General features: G+C 56.7%; 2 protein-coding genes across 3 annotated transcripts in view; one reads left to right on the top strand and one right to left on the bottom strand.

Annotated features, from left to right (window-relative positions):
* Window positions 1-23,464, top strand: part of PARP9 (poly(ADP-ribose) polymerase family member 9) — a 34,752-nt gene extending 11,288 nt beyond the window's left edge. Inside the window, exons 2-9 of one of the 2 annotated variants that reach the window (XM_044274503.1) lie at window positions 934-1,791; window positions 6,587-6,802; window positions 8,223-8,438; window positions 10,188-10,260; window positions 11,618-12,148; window positions 15,050-15,174; window positions 15,386-15,545; window positions 22,952-23,464. In XM_044274503.1, the coding sequence (XP_044130438.1) occupies window positions 937-1,791; window positions 6,587-6,802; window positions 8,223-8,438; window positions 10,188-10,260; window positions 11,618-12,148; window positions 15,050-15,174; window positions 15,386-15,545; window positions 22,952-23,235 (2,460 nt within the window). In that variant the 5' untranslated portion in view covers window positions 934-936 and the 3' untranslated portion in view covers window positions 23,236-23,464. Of the gene's footprint in view, window positions 1-933; window positions 1,792-4,900; window positions 6,803-8,222; window positions 8,439-10,187; window positions 10,261-11,617; window positions 12,149-15,049; window positions 15,175-15,385; window positions 15,546-22,951 lie in introns of those variants that run through there. The other variant, XM_044274502.1, reaches the window with a different exon arrangement.
* LOC122923652 (serine/arginine repetitive matrix protein 1-like) lies at window positions 3,198-4,463 on the bottom strand. Its single transcript, XM_044274505.1, has one exon. The coding sequence runs from the start codon at window positions 3,924-3,926 to the stop codon at window positions 3,198-3,200; it is 729 nt and encodes a 242-aa protein (XP_044130440.1). The 5' UTR covers window positions 3,927-4,463.
* Window positions 23,465-26,386: the final 2,922 nt, after the last annotated feature.

Raw genomic sequence — 26,386 nt, 5'->3', positions numbered from 1 at the left:
GCCTTTGCGGCCTTAGTACACTGCCTTTGCGGCCTTAGTACACTGCCTTTGCGGCCTTAGTACACTGCCTTTGCGGCCTTAGTACACTGCCTTTGCGGCCTTAGTACACTGCCTTTGCGGCCTTAGTACACTGCCTTTGCGGCCTTAGTACACTGCCTTTGCGGCCTTAGTACACTGCCTTTGTTCACCCAGTATATACAGGCTTTTACCACATTAATAACAGAGGACCTTATCTGGGTGAAGGTATAATTATTTAAACAATACAAAAAGCCAATTGCTTCACCCAGATAATTATATCACGTTGATGCATAACTTTCATTTGTAATAATAAATCCGCTCAGTGAGCCAAAAAGAAAGGGTTAAATATAAACTGCGCCCCGTCACCGCTGCCTAATGTCCAGGTGCTTTCTTTCTTACCGCTAGTAGGGGTGTGCACTCTCCCCCATGTTAGTACATGACCTCCAGTCCATTAGTGGTGTAGTACAACTGCCGGCTGGCACCTGATATACCTCTGATATATGTGACTGCACTGGTAGCAGATCGGAACAGAAAACTAAAACCTAACAACTGCCCCCCCGACATGTTCCACCGGCTCCATCAGGGGTATTGGGCAGCGTGGGGTTAGGGTTGCTGCACACCCCTACTAGCGATAAGGCAGCGGTGACGGGGCGCAGTTTATATTTAACCCTTTCTTTTTGGCTCACTGAGCGGATTTATTATTACAAATGAAAGTTATGTATTAAGGTGATATAATTATCTGGGTGAAGCAAGGGATTCAGCCAATTGGCTTTTTGCATTGTTTGAATATATACAGGCTGCGCGCCTCCTATAGTATGTAGATAGTACATGTCCCAATTCACTTACAGTAAGCAGAGATATTTCCTTACAGCAGTGCTGTGTGTACAAGTGAAGGTCCCTGTGCTTTGTTGGCAGGAGATGGAGCAGGTCTGTAAGGTCACGCTCCCTGAAGATGTCCACCGCGTCCTCCTCAGCTGTAAGACCAATGTGAACGACCTCTTCATCAGGAAGTTCCGGTGCACGGCCGAGGTGAGCGGACACAGGCCGGCCGCCACTACCGCCCCTGTGCCGGTCTATGAGAAGCTGCTGCGCACAGGACAACTGATCAGCGTCTGGCGGGGGGATCTCACCACACAGGACACCGACGTGGTGGTGAATGCAGCTAACGACCACTTGGAGCACATCGGGGGGCTGGCGCGCGCCCTGGTGGAGGCCGGAGGACAGCAGATTGTCCAGGAGAGTCAAATCATCATCTCTCAGAGGGGGGTTTTGGCAGCAGGAGACATTGAGGTGACCAGTGCGGGAACGCTGCCCAGTAAACACATTGTCCATGCGGTGGGGCCCCGGTGGTCTGAGGGTACAGCGGAGAAATGCAAGGGCCAGCTGCGGCAAGCCATCAGGAAGGTTCTGGAGTATGTGAGCAGCCAGAGGGACCTGAGCTCGGTGGCCATCCCGGCGGTCAGCTCCGGCATATTCGGCTTCCCCCTTGACCTCTGCGCCAGTATCATAGTGGAAGTGGTTGTCGAACATTGTCGGACTGAGCACGTGAGTCGCCTGAAGGAGATCCGCCTCGTGAACCATGATGACAAAACCGTGCAAGCAATGAAGAGCGCGTGCGAGCAGGGGCTGGGGCAGAGCGACGCGCTGAGTGGCGCAGCCTCCTCCTCCTCAGCACAGGCCTGGCATCAGGGGGCATCTTCACAAATGACCACCCCCCTCACTGTCAATGGCCTGAACCTTCACCTGAAGACGGGAAAGATTGAGGAGGAGAAGGTCCGTGTCTTCAAGAAGTAGAATTAATTCAGTGGTCATGTGACCTGTGTGCGTGTCATCATGTGATATGACCGTGTGTATGTGAGCCTCTCGCACTGAGGTGTGGGCGCGGGGCTCCTCGTGTCTGATGTGTGGGCGCGGGGCTCCTCGTGTCTGATGTGTGGGCGCGGGGCTCCTCGTGTCTGATGTGTGGGCGCGGGGCTCCTCGTGTCTGATGTGTGGGCGCGGGGCTCCTCGTGTCTGATGTGTGGGCGCGGGGCTCCTCGTGTCTGATGTGTGGGCGCGGGGCTCCTCGTGTCTGATGTGTGGGCGCGGGGCTCCTCGTGTCTGATGTGTGGGCGCGGGGCTCCTCGTGTCTGATGTTGGGCGCGGGGCTCCTCGTGTCTGATGTGTGGGCGCGGGGCTCCTCGTGTCGTCTGTGTGGGCGCGGGGCTCCTCGTGTCGTCTGTGTGGGCGCGGGGCTCCTCGTGTCGTCTGTGTGGGCGCGGGGCTCCTCGTGTCGTCTGTGTGGGCGCGGGGCTCCTCGTGTCGTCTGTGTGGGCGCGGGGCTCCTCGTGTCGTCTGTGTGGGCGCGGGGCTCCTCGTGTCGTCTGTGTGGGCGCGGGGCTCCTCGTGTCGTCTGTGTGGGCGCGGGGCTCCTCGTGTCGTCTGTGTGGGCGCGGGGCTCCTCGTGTCGTCTGTGTGGGCGCGGGGCTCCTCGTGTCGTCTGTGTGGGCGCGGGGCTCCTCGTGTCGTCTGTGTGGGCGCGGGGCTCCTCGTGTCGTCTGTGTGGGCGCGGGGCTCCTCGTGTCGTCTGTGTGGGCGCGGGGCTCCTCGTGTCGTCTGTGTGGGCGCGGGGCTCCTCGTGTCGTCTGTGTGGGCGCGGGGCTCCTCGTGTCGTCTGTGTGGGCGCGGGGCTCCTCGTGTCGTCTGTGTGGGCGCGGGGCTCCTCGTGTCGTCTGTGTGGGCGCGGGGCTCCTCGTGTCGTCTGTGTGGGCGCGGGGCTCCTCGTGTCGTCTGTGTGGGCGCGGGGCTCCTCGTGTCGTCTGTGTGGGCGCGGGGCTCCTCGTGTCGTCTGTGTGGGCGCGGGGCTCCTCGTGTCGTCTGTGTGGGCGCGGGGCTCCTCGTGTCGTCTGTGTGGGCGCGGGGCTCCTCGTGTCGTCTGTGTGGGCGCGGGGCTCCTCGTGTCGTCTGTGTGGGCGCGGGGCTCCTCGTGTCGTCTGTGTGGGCGCGGGGCTCCTCGTGTCGTCTGTGTGGGCGCGGGGCTCCTCATGTCGTCTGTGTGGGTGCGGGGCTCCTCATGTGTGGGTGCGGGGCTCCTCGTGTCTGATGTGTGGGTGCGGGGCTCCTCATGTCGTCTGTGTGGTGCGGGGCTCCTCATGTGTGGGTGCGGGGCTCCTCGTGTCGTCTGTGTGGTGCGGGGCTCCTCATGTCGTCTGTGTGGTGCGGGGCTCCTCGCGATGTGTGGGTGCGGGGCTCCTCGTGTCGTCTGTGTGGGCGCGGGGCTCCTCGTGTCGTCTGTGTGGGCGCGGGGCTCCTCGTGTCGTCTGTGTGGGCGCGGGGCTCCTCGTGTCGTCTGTGTGGGCGCGGGGCTCCTCGTGTCGTCTGTGTGGGCGCGGGGCTCCTCGTGTCGTCTGTGTGGGCGCGGGGCTCCTCGTGTCGTCTGTGTGGGCGCGGGGCTCCTCGTGTCGTCTGTGTGGGCGCGGGGCTCCTCGTGTCGTCTGTGTGGGCGCGGGGCTCCTCGTGTCGTCTGTGTGGGCGCGGGGCTCCTCGTGTCGTCTGTGTGGGCGCGGGGCTCCTCGTGTCGTCTGTGTGGGCGCGGGGCTCCTCGTGTCGTCTGTGTGGGCGCGGGGCTCCTCGTGTCGTCTGTGTGGGCGCGGGGCTCCTCGTGTCGTCTGTGTGGGTGCGGGGCTCCTCATGTGTGGGTGCGGGGCTCCTCGTGTCTGATGTGTGGGTGCGGGGCTCCTCATGTCGTCTGTGTGGGTGCGGGGCTCCTCATGTGTGGGTGCGGGGCTCCTCGTGTCTGATGTGTGGGTGCGGGGCTCCTCATGTCGTCTGTGTGGTGCGGGGCTCCTCGCGATGTGTGGGTGCGGGGCTCCTCGTGTCGTCTGTGTGGTGCGGGGCTCCTCGCGATGTGTGGGTGCGGGGCTCCTCATGTCGTCTGCGTGGTGCGGGGCTCCTCGCGATGTGTGGTGCGGGGCTCCTCATGTCGTCTGTGTGGGCGCGGGGCTCCTCATGTCGTCTGTGTGGGCGCGGGGCTCCTCATGTCGTCTGTGTGGGTGCGGGGCTCCTCGCGATGTGTGGGCGCGGGGCTCCTCATGTCGTCTGTGTGGGCGCGGGGCTCCTCATGTCGTCTGTGTGGTGCGGGGCTCCTCGCGATGTGTGGTGCAGGGCTCCTCATGTCGTCTGTGTGGGTGCGGGGCTCCTCATGTGTGGGTGCGGGGCTCCTCGTGTCTGATGTGTGGGTGCGGGGCTCCTCATGTCGTCTGTGTGGGTGCGGGGCTCCTCATGTGTGGGTGCGGGGCTCCTCGTGTCTGATGTGTGGGTGCGGGGCTCCTCATGTCGTCTGTGTGGTGCGGGGCTCCTCGCGATGTGTGGGTGCGGGGCTCCTCGTGTCGTCTGTGTGGTGCGGGGCTCCTCGCGATGTGTGGGTGCGGGGCTCCTCATGTCGTCTGCGTGGTGCGGGGCTCCTCGCGATGTGTGGTGCGGGGCTCCTCATGTCGTCTGTGTGGGCGCGGGGCTCCTCATGTCGTCTGTGTGGGCGCGGGGCTCCTCATGTCGTCTGTGTGGGTGCGGGGCTCCTCGCGATGTGTGGGCGCGGGGCTCCTCATGTCGTCTGTGTGGGCGCGGGGCTCCTCATGTCGTCTGTGTGGTGCGGGGCTCCTCGCGATGTGTGGTGCAGGGCTCCTCATGTCGTCTGTGTGGGTGCGGGGCTCCTCATGTGTGGGTGCGGGGCTCCTCGTGTCTGATGTGTGGGTGCGGGGCTCCTCATGTCGTCTGTGTGGTGCGGGGCTCCTCGCGATGTGTGGGTGCGGGGCTCCTCGTGTCGTCTGTGTGGTGCGGGGCTCCTCGCGATGTGTGGGTGCGGGGCTCCTCATGTCGTCTGTGTGGTGCGGGGCTCCTCGCGATGTGTGGGCGCGGGGCTCCTCATGTCGTCTGTGTGGGCGCGGGGCTCCTCATGTCGTCTGTGTGGGCGCGGGGCTCCTCATGTCGTCTGTGTGGGCGCGGGGCTCCTCATGTCGTCTGTGTGGGCGCGGGGCTCCTCATGTCGTCTGTGTGGGCGCGGGGCTCCTCATGTCGTCTGTGTGGGCGCGGGGCTCCTCATGTCGTCTGGGCGCGGGGCTCCTCATGTCGTCTGTGTGGGCGCGGGGCTCCTCATGTCGTCTGTGTGGGCGCGGGGCTCCTCATGTCGTCTGTGTGGGCGCGGGGCTCCTCATGTCGTCTGTGTGGGCGCGGGGCTCCTCATGTCGTCTGTGTGGGCGCGGGGCTCCTCGTGTCGTCTGTGTGGGTGCGGGGCTCCTCGCGATGTGTGGTGCGGGGCTCCTCATGTCGTCTGTGTGGTGTGGGGCTCATCGCGATGTGTGGGTGCGGGGCTCCTCATGTCGTCTGTGTGGGTGCGGGGCTCCTCATGTCGCCTGTGTGGTGCGGGGCTCCTCATGTGGGGGTGCGGGGCTCCTCATGTCGTCTGTGTGGTGCGGGGCTCCTCATGTCGTCTGTGTGGTGCGGGGCTCCTCATGTCGTCTGTGTGGTGCGGGGCTCCTCATGTCGTCTGTGTGGTGCGGGGCTCCTCATGTCGTCTGTGTGGTGCGGGGCTCCTCGCGTCGTCTGTGTGGTGCGGGGCTCCTCGCGTCGTCTGTGTGGGTGCGGGGCTCCTCATGTCGTCTGTGTGGGTGCGGGGCTCCTCATGTCGTCTGTGTGGGTGCGGGGCTCCTCATGTCGTCTGTGTGGGTGCGGGGCTCCTCATGTCGTCTGTGTGGGTGCGGGGATCCTCATGTCGTCTGTGTGGGTGCGGGGCTCCTCATGTCGTCTGTGTGGGTGCGGGGCTCCTCATGTCGTCTGTGTGGGTGCGGGGCTCCTCATGTCGTCTGTGTGGGTGCGGGGCTCCTCATGTCGTCTGTGTGGGTGCGGGGCTCCTCATGTCGTCTGTGTGGGTGCGGGGCTCCTCATGTCGTCTGTGTGGGTGCGGGGCTCCTCATGTCGTCTGTGTGGGTGCGGGGCTCCTCATGTCGTCTGTGTGGGTGCGGGGCTCCTCATGTCGTCTGTGTGGGTGCGGGGCTCCTCATGTCGTCTGTGTGGGTGCGGGGATCCTCATGTCGTCTGTGTGGGTGCGGGGCTCCTCATGTCGTCTGTGTGGGTGCGGGGATCCTCATGTCGTCTGTGTGGGTGCGGGGCTCCTCATGTCGTCTGTGTGGGTGCGGGGCTCCTCATGTCGTCTGTGTGGGTGCGGGGCTCCTCATGTCGTCTGTGTGGGTGCGGGGCTCCTCATGTCGTCTGTGTGGGTGCGGGGCTCCTCATGTCGTCTGTGTGGGTGCGGGGCTCCTCATGTCGTCTGTGTGGGTGCGGGGCTCCTCATGTCGTCTGTGTGGGTGCGGGGATCCTCATGTCGTCTGTGTGGGTGCGGGGCTCCTCATGTGGGGGTGCGGGGCTCCTCATGTCATCTGTGTGGTGCGGGGCTCCTCATGTCGTCTGTGTGGTGCGGGGCCCCCATGTGGGGGTGCGGGGCTCCTCATGTCTGGGTGCGGGGCTCCTCATGTCGTCTGTGTGGTGCGGGGCCCCCATGTGTACTGTTTTCTCTTGGATGCTTTGTCTCTTCCAGACGTCGGTCATCGTAAACTCCATTTCCTCGGATCTGGACCTCACTCGCGGAGCCATATCATCAGCCATTTACAGCAGAGCCGGCCCGAAGCTTCAGGAGGAAGTCTGGAGGAAGGGCCACTCATTCAGCAACATGATCTCTACCAGGGGCCCCAACCTGCCCTGCCACTTTGTGTACCACGTGATATTAGCAACTGGTGAAACGAACGTGGAGAAGGCGAGTGTCTTCTTGCACTGTACACCCAGAAACCGGACATCTTTTTAGTGATATTTGTGGTGTATCGCTAGGATATGACATAAATGTTTCCCCGCTGGGACCCCTCTTATGTCCAGAACGGGGCCCAGCACATCGCACCCGCAGCCACCCTCCATTCACTGCGGTGAGTCCCATAACGGTGAAAGGAGAGAACGTCATGCATGTGTGGTGTCACCTCAGGGCCTTGTTCTGGAGATAGGTGGGGGTATTTCCCCTGAGACCCGCTCCTATCAGACATTTATGTTATATTGGGGGGTCTGGAGGAGGGGAACCTGGGGGAGGGGTCTGGAGGAGGGGAACCTGGGGGAGGGGTCTGGAGGAGGGGAACCTGGGGGAGGGGTACCTGGGGGTCTGGAGGAGGGGAACCTGGGGTTCTGGAGGAGGGGAACCTGGGGGGGGGGGAACATGGGGGAGGGAACCTGGGGGGGGGGGAACATGGGGGAGGGAACCTGGGAGGGGGTCTGGAGGAGGGGAACCTGGGAGGGGGTCTGGAGGAGGGGAACCTGGGGGGGGGGTCTGGAGGAGGAGAACTTAGGGGGTCTTGAGGAGGGGAACCTGGGGGAGGGACCTGGAGGAGGGGAACCTGGGGAGGGACCTGGAGGAGGGGAACCTGGGGGAGGGACCTGGAGGAGGGGAACCTGGGAGGGGTCTGGAGGAGGGGAACCTGGGGGAGGGGTCTGGAGGAGGGAAACCTGGGGGAGGGGTCTGGAGGAGGGGAACCTGGGGGGGTCTGGAGGAGGGGAACCTGGGGGGTCTGGAGGAGGGCAACTTAGGGGTCTGGAGGAGGGGAACCTGGGGGAGGAGAACCTGGAGGAGGGGAACCTGGGGGAGGAGAACCTGGAGGAGGGGGAACCTGGGGGAGGGGTCTGGAGGAGGGGACCCTGGGGGAGGAGAACCTGGAGGAGGGGACCCTGGGGGAGGAGAACCTGGAGGAGGGGACCCTGGGGGAGGAGAACCTGGAGGAGGGGACCCTGGGGGAGGAGAACCTGGAGGAGGGGACCCTGGGGGAGGGGAACCTGGAGGAGGAGAACCTGGGGGAGGGGTCTGGAGGAGGGGAACCTGGGGGAGGGGTCTGGAGGAGGGGAACCTGGGGGGTCTGGAGGAGGGGAACATGGGGCAGGGTCTGGGCGAGAGGAACTTGGGGGAGGGGGATCTGGAGGTGGGAACCTTGGGGGGTGGGGTCTAGATGTGGGGAACCTGGGGGTGTGTGGAAGAGGGGAACCTGGAGAAGGTCAGAGGAGCAGTAGTTCTCTCCCCTCTTGCACACATGCATACTCGGTCATGTGGGGTGAAGGTCAGGGAGATAGCTGTTCAGGTGTGTCATGTGTATGGCCGCCATGCTTGGTGTGTAATAATAGAGTGTATGTTTGTCGTATTCCAGACTCTACAAGAAGTCACCAAGAAGTGTCTAATGACCGCACATACTCATAAGTCTTCCTCCATCTCGTTCCCAGCATTGGGGACTGGTAACATGGGTCTGCAGAAACATAAGGTGGCAGACATCATGACACAGGCGGTTCTTGATTTTGCCAGATTGCACCAGTCCTCGATGGAGGTGAATTTCGTCATCCACCCCTTGGACGTGGAAACATTCCAGGTTTGTGCAGATTTTGCTTCCGTTCAGGACGTTATATGGAATGTGGATGATTAGTAGTTGATGATACGAGGGGTTAACCTGCCACACCTGTCTGCAGGGGGAGGTATAGGACATTAGTGGGCGGTATTTTCGTAAATGTCGAGTCTCCAGAGCCCCCATCAATCAGAGCTCCGACCTTCCATACTTCAGGCTGTCAGAGATGCCGACATTTTACATTAGTCTATGTTGCATGTACTTGCCTTGAACTAAAAATAATTTTTTCAATTAGTTTTTATTGAAAATATGGAGCCCTTTTCTCTGTACAGAGCTGAGATTCTGTAGTGGCTGCCTGTGGACTTTCTGTCTTTTCCGTCAGTTGGGGAGATGACGGGCTCCTTATCTCTGCACTCATTATAGCTCAGAGAAGCAGTTATGACCTCTCAGTAGTTTAGCGATAAGATTTATTAGATGACCAGCACAAAGTGAAAGCACCAGTCACACAGAAAAACAGCTAACTCTTTGTGACAGAATGGCTCAATATTTTTAATAAAGGGCATTTGAAAATATGATTTTTAGACAAAAATTTAGTATAATGCAATCATAAACAAAAATTGCCTCCAATGGTGTACATAGCCTTTAAGTCCTTAAAGGGTTATTGTGTTGTCAGACCTTTATTAGGGGGATGAACTGGAAATGTCTGGGATGAGAGTGACGCTTTTAACCACTTCCTGCCCCCTGCTGTAAGCTGAGCCTCTGCTCAATGGCAATTACAGCATCAGTAGAGGGAGGCGACTGGATTATTAGCCCCAGGGATGGCGACCACCGGGGCTGATGGTTTTAAGGAGCAGCTGTGACCCAACAAGAGCAGTACAAGGATGATCCCTTCTCGGGCAAACCTGCCGTGTCCTAACAGCGGTCATTAGAACGTATGTGTGCGACCATCTTGCCTGACCTCCTGCTGTGAGCTGTGGAATGGGCAACCAATCACAGCGCAGCTTCCATTCATCAGGAGAGCTACACCTAATTAAAGCTGCACTGTTTCATAAATCACCTCTATTTACTTGTATGGGAGAAGGTAGAGAGCATGCTGTGTATATGGGAGAGGGTAGAGAGCATGCTGTGTATATGGGAGAGGGTAGAGAGCATGCTTTGTGTATGGGAGAAGGTAGAGAGCATGCTCTGTGTATGGCAGAGGGTAGAGAGCATGCTCTGTGTATGGCAGAGGGTAGAGAGCATGCTCTGTGTATGGGAGAGGGTAGAGAGCATGCTCTGTGTATGGGAGAGGGTAGAGAGCATGCTCTGTGTATGGGAGAAGGTAGAGAGCATGCTCTGTGTATGGGAGAAGGTAGAGAGCATGCTCTGTGTATGGGAGAAGGTAGAGAGCATGCTCTGTGTATGGGAGAAGGTAGAGAGCATGCTCTGTGTATGGGAGAAGGTAGAGAGCATGCTCTGTGTATGGGAGAAGGTAGAGAGCATGCTCTGTGTATGGGAGAGGGTAGAGAGCATGCTCTGTGTATGGGAGAAGGTAGAGAGCATGCTCTGTGTATGGGAGAAGGTAGAGGGCATGCTGTGTGTGTATGGGAGCGTGTCCCTGTCCACCGGCACTTGGTCAGAGCTAGTGATATCCTCAATATCCACATCCTGCTTGACATGGAGAATGTTGACGGTGATATGGATTGAGATAAGGATTCTGGTCAGTAATAATGTTCACTAAAGTAACAAGAAGGAGCAGAGTATCATAACAATCATCTTCTTCCATCCACCTTTAAGGCTTTTCTGGACAAGTTCAAAGCATCTAGGATCACAAATGTCAAGAATATGGAGTTTACCAAGAACCCCAAAGGTGAGAATGTGTGATACTAACTGCCCCCAGGAGGGAAATACTGAGGGGGTAGGTACATCTGTACATCTGCTCCCACCACTAGGGGGAGCTCCTCACATACAGATGTATATACAGTCACCACTAGGGGGAGCTCCTCACATACAGATGTATATACAGTCACCACTAGGGGGAGCTCCTCACATACAGATGTATATACAGCCACCACTAGGGGGAGCTCCTCACTTATAGATGTATATACAGTCACCACTAGAGGGAGCTCCTCACATACAGATGTGTATACAGTCACCACTAGAGGGAGCTCCTCACATACAGATGTGTATACAGCCACCACTAGAGGGAGCTCCTCACATACAGATGTGTATACAGCCACCACTAGGGGGAGCTCCTCACATACAGATGTATATACAGCCACCACTAGGGGGAGCTCCTCACATACAGATGTATATACAGCCACCACTAGGGGGAGCTCCTCACATACAGATGTATATACAGCCACCACTAGGGGGAGCTCCTCACATACAGATGTATATACAGCCACCACTAGGGGGAGCTCCTCACATACAGATGTATATACAGCCACCACTAGGGGGAGCTCCTCACATACAGATGTATATACAGCCACCACTAGGGGGAGCTCCTCACATACAGATGTATATACAGCCACCACTAGGGGGAGCTCCTCACATACAGATGTATATACAGCCACCACTAGGGGGAGCTCCTCACATACAGATGTATATACAGCCACCACTAGGGGGAGCTCCTCACATACAGATGTATATACAGCCACCACTAGGGGGAGCTCCTCACATACAGATGTATATACAGCCACCACTAGGGGGAGCTCCTCACATACAGATGTATATACAGCCACCACTAGGGGGAGCTCCTCACATACAGATGTATATACAGCCACCACTAGGGGGAGCTCCTCACATACAGATGTATATACAGCCACCACTAGGGGGAGCTCCTCACATACAGATGTATATACAGCCACCACTAGGGGGAGCTCCTCACATACAGATGTATATACAGCCACCACTAGGGGGAGCTCCTCACATACAGATGTATATACAGCCACCACTAGGGGGAGCTCCTCACATACAGATGTATATACAGTCACCACTAGAGGGAGCTCCTCACATACAGATGTATATACAGTCACCACTAGAGGGAGCTCCTCACATACAGATGTATATACAGTCACCACTAGGGGGAGCTCCTCACATACAGATGTATATACAGCCACCAGTAGGGGGAGCTCCTCACATACAGATATGTATAAAGTGGGTGTTGTTGGTCCTCTCACCTGTCGGATTCATCGGCACCTCTCGCCCTCTTTTCTGTTTTGCAGGGCCTGAGCCGTCTGATGAGGGGATGTGTGTGACCATTTCTGGGGAGTGCGGTGAGGATGTGGCAGAGGCAGCGGCCTGGCTCCAGGGGGTCCTATCCCCCTCCCCCACGCCGCTGCTCTTACACAACAACCTCCTTCTGCTCTTTGGAAGTGAAGAAATTGACGCTTTAGCATCTTGTCCCGCGAGTGTTGAGATGGAAGAAGATCTGCGAGACGGTCGAGTCACCCTGAAGATCAGCGGTCCTCTGCCAGACAGGATAGTGGCGGCCGTACAGGTAGAGCGCCTCCTCCTGGATGTCCAGAATGAACTGGCGCAGTCCCTGGAGGCGGAGCTGCTGGAGGCCGCCGTCACCTGGTTCTATGAGAGTCCGTCAGAGAGTCACCGATACCCAGCGAAAGCCAACAGGGAGCTGGAGAAAGCGTTCGCCTCCCGGAGGAACTTCGTCCTGAGTGCGCCGCCCGGTCATGTGATCAACTTCGACAATGACACTGCGATGGAAAGAGAGCGGAAATACACCCTCCGGAGACGATGTGAGTGCAAAACCTCCGTCATATGGTCAGAAACCGGGCACCACTATGTCACACTGCAGGGCACTACTACTGACACTGCGGGGCACTACTACTGACACTGCGGGGCACTACCACTGACACTGCGGAGCACTACTACTGACACTGCAGGGCACTACTACTGACACTGCGGGGCACTACTACTGACACTGCGGGGCACTACTACTGACACTGCGGGGCACTACTACTGACACTGCGGAGCACTACTACTGACACTGCGGGGCACTACTACTGACACTGCGGGGCACTACTACTGACACTGCGGGGCACTACTACTGACACTGCGGGGCACTACTACTGACACTGCGGGGCACTACCACTGACACTGCGGGGCACTACTACTGACACTGCGGGGCACTACTACTGACACTGCGGGGCACTACTACTGACACTGCGGGGCACTACTACTGACACTGCGGGGCACTACTACTGACACTGCGGGGCACTACTACTGACACTGCGGGGCACTACTACTGACACTGCGGGGCACTACCACTGACACTGCGGGGCACTACCACTGACACTGCGGGGCACTACCACTGACACTGCGGGGCACTACCACTGACACTGCGGGGCACTACCACTGACACTGCGGGGCACTACCACTGACACTGCGGGGCACTACTACTGACACTGCGGGGCACTACTACTGACACTGCGGGGCACTACTACTGACACTGCGGGGCACTACTACTGACACTGCGGGGCACTACCACTGACACTGCGGGGCACTACCACTGACACTGCGGGGCACTACCACTGACACTGCGGGGCACTACCACTGACACTGCGGGGCACTACCACTGACACTGCGGGGCACTACCACTGACACTGCGGGGCACTACTACTGACACTGCACAGTGTAGGGCATGTCTTAGAGAACAGCAGGGGGCACCGTGCCTCCCAATGCTGTTCTCTGGATGAACCTTGATGACACCATTGTACTAGGTACAGCTGTAGTCAGGACCTGGGGGTCTCACTGTAGTGCAGCGCGCCTGGGGGTCTCACTGTAGTGCAGCGCGCCTGGGGGTCTCACTGTAGTGCAGCGCGCCTGGGGGTCTCACTGTAGTGCAGCGCGCCTGGGGGTCTCACTGTAGTGCAGCGCGCCTGGGGGTCTCACTGTAGTGCAGCGCGCCTGGGGGTCTCACTGTAGCGCAGCGCGCCTGGGGGTCTCACTGTAGCGCAGCGCGCCTGGGATGTCTCACTGTAGTCGCGCGCCTGGGGGGGGGGTCTCGCTGTAGTCGCGCACGCCTGGGGGGGGGGTCTCGCTGTAGTCGCGCACGCCTGGGGGGGGGGGTCTCGCTGTAGTCGCGCGCGCACGCCTGGGGGGGGGTCTCGCTGTAGTCGCGCGCGCACGCCTGGGGGGGGGGTCTCGCTGTAGTCGCGCGCAGCACGCCTGGGGGGGGTCTCGCTGTAGTCGCGCGCGCACGCCTGGGGGGGGGTCTCGCTGTAGTCGCGCGCGCACGCCTGGGGGGGGGGGTCTCACTGTAGTCGCGCGTGCGCCTGGGGGGGGGGTCTCACTGTAGTCGCGCGTGCGCCTGGGGGGGGGGGGGTCTCACTGTAGTCGCGCGTGCGCCTGGGGGGGGGGGGGGGTCTCACTGTAGTCGCGCGTGCGCCTGGGGGGGGGGGGGTCTCACTGTAGTCGCGCGTGCGCCTGGGGGGGGGGGGGGGTCTCACTGTAGTCGCGCGTGCGCCTGGGGGGGGGGTCTCACTGTAGTTGCGCGTGCGCCTGGGGGGGGGGTCTCACTGTAGTTGTGCGCCTGGGGGGGGGTCTCACTGTAGTTGTGCGCCTGGGGGGGGGTCTCACTGTAGTTGTGCGCCTGGGGGGGGGTCTCACTGTAGTTGTGCGCCTGGGGGGGGGTCTCACTGTAGTTGTGCGCCTGGGGGGGGGTCTCACTGTAGTTGTGCGCCTGGGGGGGGGTCTCACTGTAGTTGTGCGCCTGGGGGGGGGTCTCACTGTAGTTGTGCGCCTGGGGGGGGGTCTCACTGTAGTTGTGCGCCTGGGGGGGGGTCTCACTGTAGTTGTGCGCCTGGGGGGGGTCTCACTGTAGTTGTGCGCCTGGGGGGGGTCTCACTGTAGTTGTGCGCCTGGGGGGGGTCTCACTGTAGTTGTGCGCCTGGGGGGGGGTCTCACTGTAGTTGTGCGCCTGGGGGGGGGTCTCACTGTAGTTGTGCGCCTGGGGGGGGTCTCACTGTAGTTGTGCGCCTGGGGGGGGGTCTCACTGTAGTTGTGCGCCTGGGGGGGGGTCTCACTGTAGTTGTGCGCCTGGGGGGGGGTCTCACTGTAGTTGTGCGCCTGGGGGGGGGTCTCACTGTAGTTGTGCGCCTGGGGGGGGGTCTCACTGTAGTCGTGCGCCTGGGGGGGGTCTCACTGTAGTCGTGCGCCTGGGGGGGGTCTCACTGTAGTCGTGCGCCTGGGGGGGGTCTCACTGTAGTCGTGCGCCTGGGGGGGGTCTCACTGTAGTCGTGCGCCTGGGGGGGGTCTCACTGTAGTCGTGCGCCTGGGGGGGTCTCACTGTAGTCCCGCGCGCCTGGGGGGTCTCACTGTAGTCCCGCGCGCCTGGGGGGTCTCACTGTAGTCGTGCGCCTGGGGGGTCTCACTGTAGTCGTGCGCCTGGGGGGTCTCACTGTAGTCGTGCGCCTGGGGGGTCTCACTGTAGTGCAGCGCGCCTGGGGGTCTCACTGTAGTGCAGCGAGCCTGGGGGTCTCACTGTAGAGCAGCGCGCGCGCGCACGCCTGGGGGGGGGGTCTCACTGTAGTCGCGCGTGCACGCCTCGGGGGGGGGTCTCACTGTAGTCGTGCGCCTGGGGGGTCTCGCTGTAGTCGCGCGCGCCTGGGGGTCTCACTGTAGTCTCTTTCTTCCAGGTCTACGTGATTCCTTCCAGAACATCCAGACAAGTCCGCTGCCGTCGCTGGAGGTGGAGCGGAGCAGTCCGGAGTTCAGGGAGCAGAGCACAGAATTCAGGAAAGCAGGGCTGATCCTGCAGAAGGTAACCCGCTATCAGTGCGCCCCTCAGCACTGGGGTGGATATGGGGGGCAGCGGAGGCTCCCTGAGATTGGCAGGATCTGCCAGGTAGAGGCCTCACCGGCATGTACAGCACCCTGTAAATAGAGGGGCAGGATGATGGGAGTGATGGTGTCATATATATTCAGGGGGGGGGGGGGGACCCCTCCAGCCCCTCACAGTCGTCTCTTTCCAGATGGAGAAGGTGCAGAACGAGCTGCTGTTCAGGGTCTTCCAGTCCAAGAAGGATGCGGCGAGGGCGCGGAGGAGCGAGACCCTCTACCAGCTGGTCCCCCGACAATTCTGCAGGGACATCTGTGATGTCGGCTTCCACAGAGTGTACGGCACGCCCAGAGGTGAGAAGCCGCGTCACTTACTGCTCGTCGCCCCAAAAAGCTGCGTCACGTGATTCCTCTCGTCCGCTCGGACAGGATCATGTGACCCCAGATTGGTGGGCAGGAGGGGGGTGAGGGGCGCTGCGTGGGCTCAAGTTTTGTGAAATGTGTAAAGCTGATGCGTTTATTTGCCACAGTTTCTGCAACAAAAACTGTCGGTGTGAATACAGCACTACAGCGGTGGGGGCCCCGGCCATGTACGAGGCAGATCCCCCCCTTAATCCCTTGTGCTCCTCTATATAGAGGAGTCACTATGATATGTGAAGGTGCATGCGGCTCTCTGCGCACTCCCCGTGTTCTCCGCTGGGTCCTGTATGTTTCGCACTCCCCGTGTTCTCTGCTCGGTCCTGAGTGTCACACACTCCCCGTGTTCTCTGCTCGGTCCTGTGTGTCACACACTCCCCGTGTTCTCTGCTCGGTCCTGTGTGTCACGCACTCCCCGTGTTCTCTGCTCGGTCCTGTGTGTCACACACTCCCCGTGTTCTCTGCTCGGTCCTGTGTGTCACACACTCCCCGTGTTCTCTGCTCGGTCCTGTGTGTCACGCACTCCCCGTGTTCTCTGCTCGGTCCTGTGTGTCACACACTCCCCGTATTCTCTGCTCGGTCCTGTGTGTCACACACTCCCCGTGTTCTCTGCTCGGTCTTGTGTGTCACACACTCCCCGTGTTCTCTGCTCGGTCCTGTGTTTCACGCACTCCCCGTGTTCTCTGCTCGGTCCTGTGTTTCACGCACTCCCCGTGTTCTCTGCTCGGTCTTGTGTGTCACGCACTCCCCGTGTTCTCAGCTCGGTCCTGTGTGTCACGCACTCCCCGTGTTCTCTGCTCGGTCCTGTATGTTGCGCACTCCCCGTGTTCTCTGCTCGGTCCTGTGTGTCACGCACTCCCCGTGTTCTCTGCTCGGTCCTGTGTGTCACGCACTCCCCGTGTTCTCTGCTCGGTCCCGTGTGTCACACACTCCCCGTGTTCTCTGCTGGGTCCTGTGTGTCACACACTCCCCGTGTTCTCTGCTCGGTCCTGTGTGTCACACACTCCCCGTGTTCTCTGCTCGGTCCTGTGTGTCACGCACTCCCCGTGTTCTCTGCTCGGTCCTGTGTGTCACGCACTCCCCGTGTTCTCTGCTCGGTCCCGTGTGTCACACACTCCCCGTGTTCTCTGCTGGGTCCTGTGTGTCACACACTCCCCGTATTCTCCGCTGAGTCCCGTGTGTCACGCACTCCCCGTATTCTCCGCTGAGTCCCGTGTGTCACACACTCCCCGTGTTCTCTGCTCGGTCCTGTGTGTCACACACTCCCCGTGTTCTCTGCTCGGTCCTGTGTGTCACACACTCCCCGTAGTCTCCGCTGGGTCCTGTGTGTCACACACTCCCCGTGTTCTCAGCTGGGTCCTGTGTGTCACGCACTCCCCGTGTTCTCTGCTCGGTCCTGTATGTTTCGCACTCCCCGTGTTCTCTGCTCGGTCCTGTGTGTCACGCACTCCCCGTGTTCTCTGCTCGGTCCTGTGTGTCACGCACTCCCCGTGTTCTCTGCTCGGTCCTGTGTGTCACGCACTCCCCGTGTTCTCTGCTGGGTCCCGTGTGTCACACACTCCCCGTGTTCTCTGCTCGGTCCTGTGTGTCACACACTCCCCGTGTTCTCTGCTCGGTCCTGTATGTTTCGCACTCCCCGTGTTATCAGCTGGGTCCCGTGTGTCACACACTCCCCGTGTTCTCTGCTCGGTCCTGTGTGTCACACACTCCCCGTGTTCTCTGCTCGGTCCTGTGTGTCACACACTCCCCGTGTTCTCTGCTCGGTCCTGTGTGTCACACACTCCCCGTGTTCTCTGCTCGGTCCTGTGTGTCACGCACTCCCCGTGTTCTCTGCTCGGTCCTGTATGTTTCGCACTCCCCGTGTTCTCTGCTCGGTCCTGTGTGTCACGCACTCCCCGTGTTCTCTGCTCGGTCCTGTGTGTCACGCACTCCCCGTGTTCTCTGCTCGGTCCCGTGTGTCACGCACTCCCCGTGTTCTCTGCTCGGTCCCGTGTGTCACGCACTCCCCGTGTTCTCTGCTCGGTCCCATGTGTCATGCACTCCCTGTGTTCTCCCCTGGGTCCTGTATGTTGCGCACTCCCCGTGTTCTCTGCTGGGTCCTATGTAGGGTTGCTCCGGGTATCAGATTATCGATACCCAATAGATACTTTTGCACAGTATCGATTCGATACTGGGATTTGCCATTTACAGAGAACATGGAGCACGCTGCTCTCCGCGCGCTCCATGTTCTTCTCAGCAGCACAGGGGAGAAGCAGTTTCTCTCCCTCCCTCCCCCTGTGCTGCTGCCGCTGCCACCAATGAGAAGAGAGAGGGGCGGAGAAGGGGAGGGGCTGTGGCCACTGCGCCACCAATGATGATGATAACTAAACCATTAATACAAATACAGTAGGCGGGTGCTGCACCTGAGGGGTTAACTGCCGCTGATCGCAGCTCCCTGTCATAGCGGTCGGGTGCCGGCTATGTGATTCTGCCGCCGGCACCTGCCTCCTGTATCTGTATTAATGGTTTAAAAACATTGATGGCGCAGTGCACCCCAACACCCCCAGTATTAAATCATTGGTGGCAGTGGCCACAGGGTCCCTTCCCCTCCTCTTTATTGGTGGCAGTAGCAGTTGTGATCGGAGCCACAGCAGAGTAATCGCGGGGCTCCGATCGGTTACCATGGCAGCCAGGACGCTACTGAAGCCGTCCATGGTCAGCACTATGCACATGGCAGCAGGGAGAGTGTGAGGTCCTATTCACCCTGATAGATCTCTATCAGACTCTACTGAAGCCCTGGCTGCCATGGTCAGCTCCCTGCTGCTGTGTGTACAGAGCCCAGGACAGCAGGGAGAGTGTGAGGTCCTATTCACCCTGATAGATCTCTATCAGACACTACTGAAGCCCTGACTGCCATGGTCAGCTCCCTGCTGCTGTGTGTACAGAGCCCAGGACAGCAGGGAGAGTGTGAGGTCCTATTCACCCTGATAGATCTCTATCAGACACTACTGAAGCCCTGGCTGCCATGGTCAGCTCCCTGCTGCTATGTGTACAGAACCCAGGACAGCAGGGAGAGTGTGAGGTCCTATTCACCCTGATAGATCTCTATCAGACTCTACTGAAGCCCTGGCTGCCATAGTCACCTCCCTACTGCTGTGTGTACTATGCACAGGGCAGCAGGGAGAGTGTGAGGTCCTATTCACCCTGATAGATCTCTATCAGACTCTACTGAAGCCCTGGCTGCCATGGTCAGCTCCCTGCTGCGGTGTACACTATGCACAGGGCAGCAGGGAGAGTGTGAGGTCCTATTCACCCTGATAGATCTCTATCAGACTCTACTGAAGCCCCGGCTGCCATGGTCAGCTCCCTGCTGCTGTGTGTACAGAGCCCAGGACAGCAGGGAGAGTGTGAGGTCCTATTCACCCTGATAGATCTCTATCAGACTCTACTGAAGCCCTGGCTGCCATAGGTCAGCTCCCTGCTGCTGTGTGTACAGAGCCCAGGACAGCAGGGAGAGTGTGAGGTCCTATTCACCCTGATAGATCTCTATCAGACTCTACTGAAGCCCTGGCTGCCATGGTCAGCTCCCTGCTGCTGTGTGTACAGAGCCCAGGACAGCAGGGAGAGTGTGAGGTCCTATTCACCCTGATAGAGCTCTATCAGACACTACTGAAGCCCTGGCTGCCATAGTCAGCTCCCTACTGCTGTGTGTACTATGCACAGGACAGCAGGGAGAGTGTGAGGTCCTATTCACCCTGATAGAGCTCTATCAGACTCTACTGAAGCCCTGGCTGCCATAGTCAGCTCCCTGCTGCTGTGTGTACTATGCACAGGGCAGCAGGGAGAGTGTGAGGTCCTAGTCACCACTATAGATCTCTATCAGACTCTACTGAAGCCCTGGCTGCCATGGTCAGCTCCCTGCTGCTGTGTGTACAGAGCCCAGGGCAGCAGGGAGAGTGTGAGGTCCTATTCACCCTGATAGATCTCTATCAGACACTACTGAAGCCCTGGCTGCCATGGTCAGCTCCCTGCTGCTGTGTGTACAGAGCCCAGGACAGCAGGGAGAGTGTGAGATCCTATTCACCCTGATAGATCTCTATCAGACTCTACTGAAGCCCTGGCTGCCATGGTCAGCTCCCTGCTGCTGTGTGTACAGAGCCCAGGACAGCAGGGAGAGTGTGAGATCCTATTCACCCTGATAGATCTCTATCAGACTCTACTGAAGCCCTGGCTGCCATAGTTCAGCTCCCTACTGCTGTGTGTACTATGCACAGGGCAGCAGGGAGAGTGTGAGGTCCTATTCACCCTGATAGATCTCTATCAGACTCTACTGAAGCCCTGGCTGCCATGGTCAGCTCCCTACTGCTGTGTGTACTATGCACAGGGCAGCAGGGAGAGTGTGAGGTCCTATTCACCCTGATAGATCTCTATCAGACTCTACTGAAGCCCTGGCTGCCATGGTCAGCTCCCTGCTGCTGTGTGCACTATGCACAGGGCAGCAGGGAGAGTGTGAGGTCCTATTCACCCTGATAGATCTCTATCAGACTCTACTGAAGCCCTGGCTGCCATGGTCAGCTCCCTGCTGCTGTGTGTCACTATGCACAGGGACAGCAGGGAGAGTGTGAGGTCCTATTCACCCTGATAGATCTCTATCAGACTCTACTGAAGCCCTGGCTGCCATGGTCACCTCCCTGCTGCTGTGTGTACAGAGTCCAGGACAGCAGGGAGAGTGTGAAGTCCTATTCACCCTAATAGATCTCTATCAGACTCTACTGAAGCCCTGGCTGCCATGGTCAGCTCCCTGCTGCTGTGTGTACTATACACAGGACAGCAGGGAGAGTGTGAGGTCCTATTCACCCTGATAGATCTCTATCAGACTCTACTGAAGCCCTGGCTGCCATGGTCAGCTCCCTACTGCTGTGTGTACTATGCACAGGACAGCAGGGAGAGTGTGAGGTCCTATTCACCCTAATAGATCTCTATCAGAGCTCTACTGAAGCCCTGGCTGCCATGCTCAGCTCCCTGCTGCTGTGTGTACTATGCACAGGGCAGCAGGGAGAGTGTGAGGTCCTATTCACCCTGATAGATCTCTATCAGACACTACTGAAGCCCTGGCTGCCATAGTCACCTCCCTACTGCTGTGTGTACTATGCACAGGGCAGCAAGGAGAGTGTGAGATCCTATTCACCACAATAGATCTCTATCAGGGCGATTAGACAAGGGATGAAAAGATCCCAGGTTTTACCCCTAAGGGGGGAAATAGTTATTAAATAAAAAGTAAAAAAAAACCTTAAATATTAGGTATAAATCACCCCTTTCCCAATTTAACATATAAAATATATAAATAAACATCACATATTGCTACGGCCCAAAAGTCCACACTACAAACCGGATTCCAAAAAAGTTGGGACACTATACAAATCGTGAATAAATACTGAATGCAATGATGTGGAGGCGCCAACTTCTAATACTTTATTCAGAATAGAACATAAATCACGGAACAAAAGTTTAAACTGAGAAAATGTACCATTTTAAGGGAAAAATATGTTGAATCAGAATTTCATGGTGTCAACAAATCCCGAAAAAGTTGGGACAAGGCCATTTTCCCCGCTGTGTGGCATCTCCCCTTCTTACAACACTCAGCAGACGTCTGGGGACCGAGGAGACCAGTTTCTCAGGGTTAGAAATAGGAATGCTCTCCCATTCTTGTCTAATACAGGCCTCTAACTGTTCCATCGTCTTGGGCCTTCTTTGTTGCACCTTCCTCTTTATGATGCGCCAAATGTTCTCTATAGGTGACAGATCTGGACTGCAGACCGGCCATTTCAGTCCCCGGACCCTTCTCCTACGCAGCCATGATGTTGTGATGCAGAATGTGGTCTGGCATTATCTTGTGGAAAAATGCAGGGTCTTCCCTGAAAGAGATGACGTCTGGATGGGAGCAGATGTTGTTCTAGAACCTGAAGATATTTTTCTGCATTGATGGTGCCTTTCCAGACATGCAAGCTGCCCATGCCACACGCACTCGTGCCACCCCATACCATCAGAGATGCAGGCTTCTGAACTGAGCGTTGATAACAACTTGGGTTGTCCTTGTCCTCTTTGGTCCGGGTGACATGGCGTCCCAGATTTCCAAAAAGAACTTTGAATCGTGACTCGTCTGACCACAGAACAGTCTTCCATTTTGCCGCACTCCATTGTAAATGATCCCTGGCCCAGTGAGAACGCCTGAGCTTGTGGATCTTGCTTAGAAATGGCTTCTTCTTTGCACTGTAGAGTTTCAGCCGGCAGCGGCGGATGGCACGGTGGATTGTGGTCACTGACAATGGTTTCTGGAAGTATTCCTGAGCCCATTCTGGGATTTCCTTTACAGTAGCATTCCTGTTTGTGGCGCAGTGTCGTGTAAGGGCCCGGAGATCACGGGCCTCCAGTATGGTGTTACCGCCTTGACCCTTACGCACAGAGATTGTTCCAGATTCTCTGAATCTTCGGATGATGTTCTGCACAGTTGATGATGATAGATGCAAAGTCTTTGCAATGTTTCGCTGGGTAACACCTTTCTGATATTGCTCCACTATCTTTCTGCGCAACATTGTGGGAATTGGTGATCCTCTACCCATCTTGGCTTCTGAGAGACACGGCCGCTCTGAGAAGCTCTTTATACCCAATCATGTTGCCAATTGACCTAATTAGTGGTAATTGGTCTTCCAGCTCTTCGTTATGCTCAAATTTACTTTTTCCAGCCTCTTATTGCTACTTGTCCCAACTTTTTTGGGATTTGTTGACACCGTGAAAATTTGAATCAACGTATTTTTCCTTTAAAATGATACATTTACTCGGATTAAACGTTTGATCCGTCATCTACGTTCTATTACACATAACATACTGACATTTGCCATCTCCACATCATTGTATTCAGCTTTTATTCACAATTTGTTTAGTGTCCCAACTTTTTTGGAATCCAGTTTGTATTAAAATATAAAAAAATATCTCCTACTGCGCGATTCGCCATTTTTTTTTAGTCACCTTGTCCACCCTGTTCTATTATGGGCCGGACATTCCATAAAATGCGGAATGCACGCGGCATTTTTGGGGTTTTATTTTCTTTGTGTTGTATCGAGTATCGCAATACTTTTTTAAGGTATCGAAACTGAATCAAAATTTTGGTATCGTGACAACCCTAGTCCCGTGTGTTGCGCACGCCCCGTGTTCTCTGCAGGGTCCCGTGATTCAATCACTCCCCATTTTCTCTGGTGGGCCCCATGTGTCGCACACGCTCCGTGTTTTACACTGGGTCCCGTGTGTCACGCATGCCACGTGTTCTACACTGGGTCCTCCATGTTGACTCTTTTGCTGTCTTTCAGACACTAGGTACGGATCGGGGGTTTACTTCAAGAAGTCTCTGCCCAACATCACCCAGCGCTTCCAGTGCCCAGAGAAGGACGGGCTTCTCTGTGTCCTCCAGGCGGAGGTGCTCGCTGGCGACTTCACCAAATATGCCAGGAATCAGCCTTCTCTCCCCTGCATTGGGTCCGATGCTCTGCAGGTGTACGAGGGTCTTGTAGACGGGGGGATGCCTGCAGAGCATTACGTCATATTTGACCTGTTTCCAAGCCAATCCCCAGTATGTGTTCACCTGCAGACGTAAGGAGTGACGCCCTGCCGCGAGCGCTGCTCAGTAGCACCCATGTGATTTCTTGGACCTTACCCTCCAATATTGCCGTGTACATTTTACGGTTGTTTTGTGTAAATTGCAGTCCGACCGCAGCGTGTGAACACAGCTCAGTATCGTGTGCCTTATAGACGGCTGTGGATCCGCGCGGTGGGAGGAGCTTGTTTACTGATTCACTGCACATTAAATCTATAATATTCTTCCACTGGATTCTGGATTTATTACGCCGAGTGCGAGTGTGTGTGTGTGGGGGGGTGTCACGTCTGAAGGTGATGATCTCGTGGTCTCAGTGCGTCACATTATGGCGGATGCATTCTTCAGATGTACGTGTGCCAGAACATACAACAGCATTGAAACTCCAGGCTGAGTCATTATGGAGCCGGAGCAGAACTCTGACATCATAGTGAAGGGGCGTGTAGACTTATTCAAATTAGACTCTAATCATAATTGTGTTCAAATGAGCAAGAAAAGGGAAACATCCCCAGAAATCGTCTTTACAGGCAGAACAGGAGAATACAGTCTATTGCCCCCTGTTATCAGCCATTTCAGGGGAGAGGACGACTGTAGGACAGGAGAATACAGTCTATTGCCCCCTGTTATCAGCCATTTCAAGGGAGAGGATGACTGTAGGACAGGAGAATACAGTCTATTGCCCCCTGTTATCAGCCATTTCAAGGGAAAGGATGACTGTAGGACAGGAGAATACAGGCTATTGCCCCCTGTTATCAGCCATTTCAGGGGAGAGGATGACTGTAGGACAGGAGAATACAGTCTATTGCCCCCTGTTATCAGCCATTTCAAGGGAAAGGATGACTGTAGGACAGGAGAATACAGTCTATTGCCTCCTGTTATCAGCCATTTCAGGGGAGAGGATGACTGTAGGACAGGAGAATACAGTCTATTGCCTCCTGTTATCAGCCATTTCAGGGGAGAGGATGACTGTAGGACAGGAGAATACAGTCTATTGCCCCCTGTTATCAGCCATTTCAGGGGAGAGGATGACTGTAGGACAGGAGAATACAGGCTATTGCCCCCTGTTATCAGCCATTTCAAGGGAAAGGATGACTGTAGGACAGGAGAATACAGTCTATTGCCCCCGTTATCAGCCATTTCAGGGGAGAGGATGACTGTAGGACAGGAGAATACAGTCTATTGCCCCCTGTTATCAGCCATTTCAGGGGAGAGGATGACTGTAGGACAGGAGAATACAGTCTATTGCCCCCTGTTATCAGACATTTCAGGGGAGAGGATGACTGTAGGACAGGAGAATACAGTCTATTGCCCCCTGTTATCAGCCATTTCAGGGGAGAGGATGACTGTAGGACAGGAGAATACAGTCTATTGCCCCCTGTTATCAGCCATTTCAGGGGAGAGGACGACTGTAGGACAGGAGAATACAAGTCTATTGCCCCCTGTTATCAGCCATTTCAGGGGAGAGGATGACTGTAGGACAGGAGAATACAGTCTATTGCCCCCTGTTATCAGCCATTTCAGGGGAGAGGATGACTGTAGGACAGGAGAATACAGTCTATTGCCCCCTGTTATCAGCCATTTCAGGGGAGAGGATGACTGTAGGACAGGAGAATACAGTCTATTGCCCCCTGTTATCAGCCATTTCAGGGGAGAGGATGACTGTAGGACAGGAGAATACAGTCTATTGCCCCTGTTATCAGCCATTTCAGGGGAGAGGATGACTGTAGGACAGGAGAATACAGTCTATTGCCCCCTGTTATCAGCCATTTCAGGGGAGAGGATGACTGTAGGACAGGAGAATACAGTCTATTGCCCCCTGTTATCAGCCATTTCAGAGGAGAGGATGACTGTAGGACAGGAGAATACAGTCTATTGCCCCTGTTATCAGCCATTTCAGGGGAGAGGATGACTGTAGGACAGGAGAATACAGTCTATTGCCCCCTGTTATCAGCCATTTCAGGGGAGAGGATGACTGTAGGACAGGAGAATACAGTCTATTGCCTCCTGTTATCAGCCATTTCAGGGGAGAGGATGACTGTAGGACAGGAGAATACAATCTATTGCCCCCTGTTATCAGCCATTTCAGGGGAGAGGATGACTGTAGGACAGGAGAATACAGTCTATTGCCCCTGTTATCAGCCATTTCAGGGGAGAGGATGACTGTAGGACAGGAGAATACAGTCTATTGTCCCCCTGTTATCAGCCATTTCAGGGGAGATGATGACTGTAGGACAGGAGAATACAGTCTATTGCTCCTGTTATCAGCCATTTCAGGGGAGAGGATGACTGTAGGACAGGAGAATACAGTCTATTGCCCCCTGTTATCAGCCATTTCAGGGGAGAGGATGACTGTAGGACAGGAGAATACAGTCTATTGCCCCTGTTATCAGCCATTTCAGGGGAGAGGATGACTGTAGGACAGGAGAATACAGTCTATTGCCCCCTGTTATCAGCCATTTCAGGGGAGAGGATGACTGTAGGACAGGAGAATACAGTCTATTGCTCCCTGTTATCAGCCATTTCAGGGGAGAGGATGACTGTAGGACAGGAGAATACAGTCTATTGCCCCTGTTATCAGCCATTTCAGGGGAGAGGATGACTGTAGGACAGGAGAATACAGTCTATTGCCCCCTGTTATCAGCCATTTCAGGGGAGAGGATGACTGTAGGACAGGAGAATACAGTCTATTGCCCCCTGTTATCAGCCATTTCAGGGGAGAGGATGACTGTAGGACAGGAGAATACAGTCTATTGCTCCCTGTTATCAGCCATTTCAGGGGAGAGGATGACTGTAGGACAGGAGAATACAGTCTATTGCCCCCTGTTATCAGCCATTTCAGGGGAGAGGATGACTGTAGGACAGGAGAATACAGTCTATTGCCCCCTGTTATCAGCCATTTCAGGGGAGCGGATGACTGTAGGACAGGAGAATACAGGCTATTGCCCCCTGTTATCAGCCATTTCAGGGGAGAGGATGACTGTAGGACAGGAGAATACAGTCTATTGCCCCCTGTTATCAGCCATTTCAGGGGGGAGGATGACTGTAGGACAGGAGAATACAGTCTATTGCCCCCTGTTATCAGCCATTTCAGAGGAGAGGATGACTGTAGGACAGGAGAATACAGGCTATTGCCCCCTGTTATCAGCCATTTCAG

Source organism: Bufo gargarizans, unplaced genomic scaffold (assembly GCF_014858855.1).
Source record: "Bufo gargarizans isolate SCDJY-AF-19 unplaced genomic scaffold, ASM1485885v1 original_scaffold_1790_pilon, whole genome shotgun sequence".
NCBI lineage: Eukaryota > Metazoa > Chordata > Amphibia > Anura > Bufonidae > Bufo > Bufo gargarizans.
This window is presented reverse-complemented; position numbering and strand designations above follow the sequence as displayed.

Bases quoted from the DNA above. Each gene is read 5' to 3' on its own strand.
- LOC122923652 (XM_044274505.1), bottom strand. From the start codon at position 3,926: ATGAGGAGCCCCGCACCCACACATCGCGAGGAGCCCCGCACCACACAG.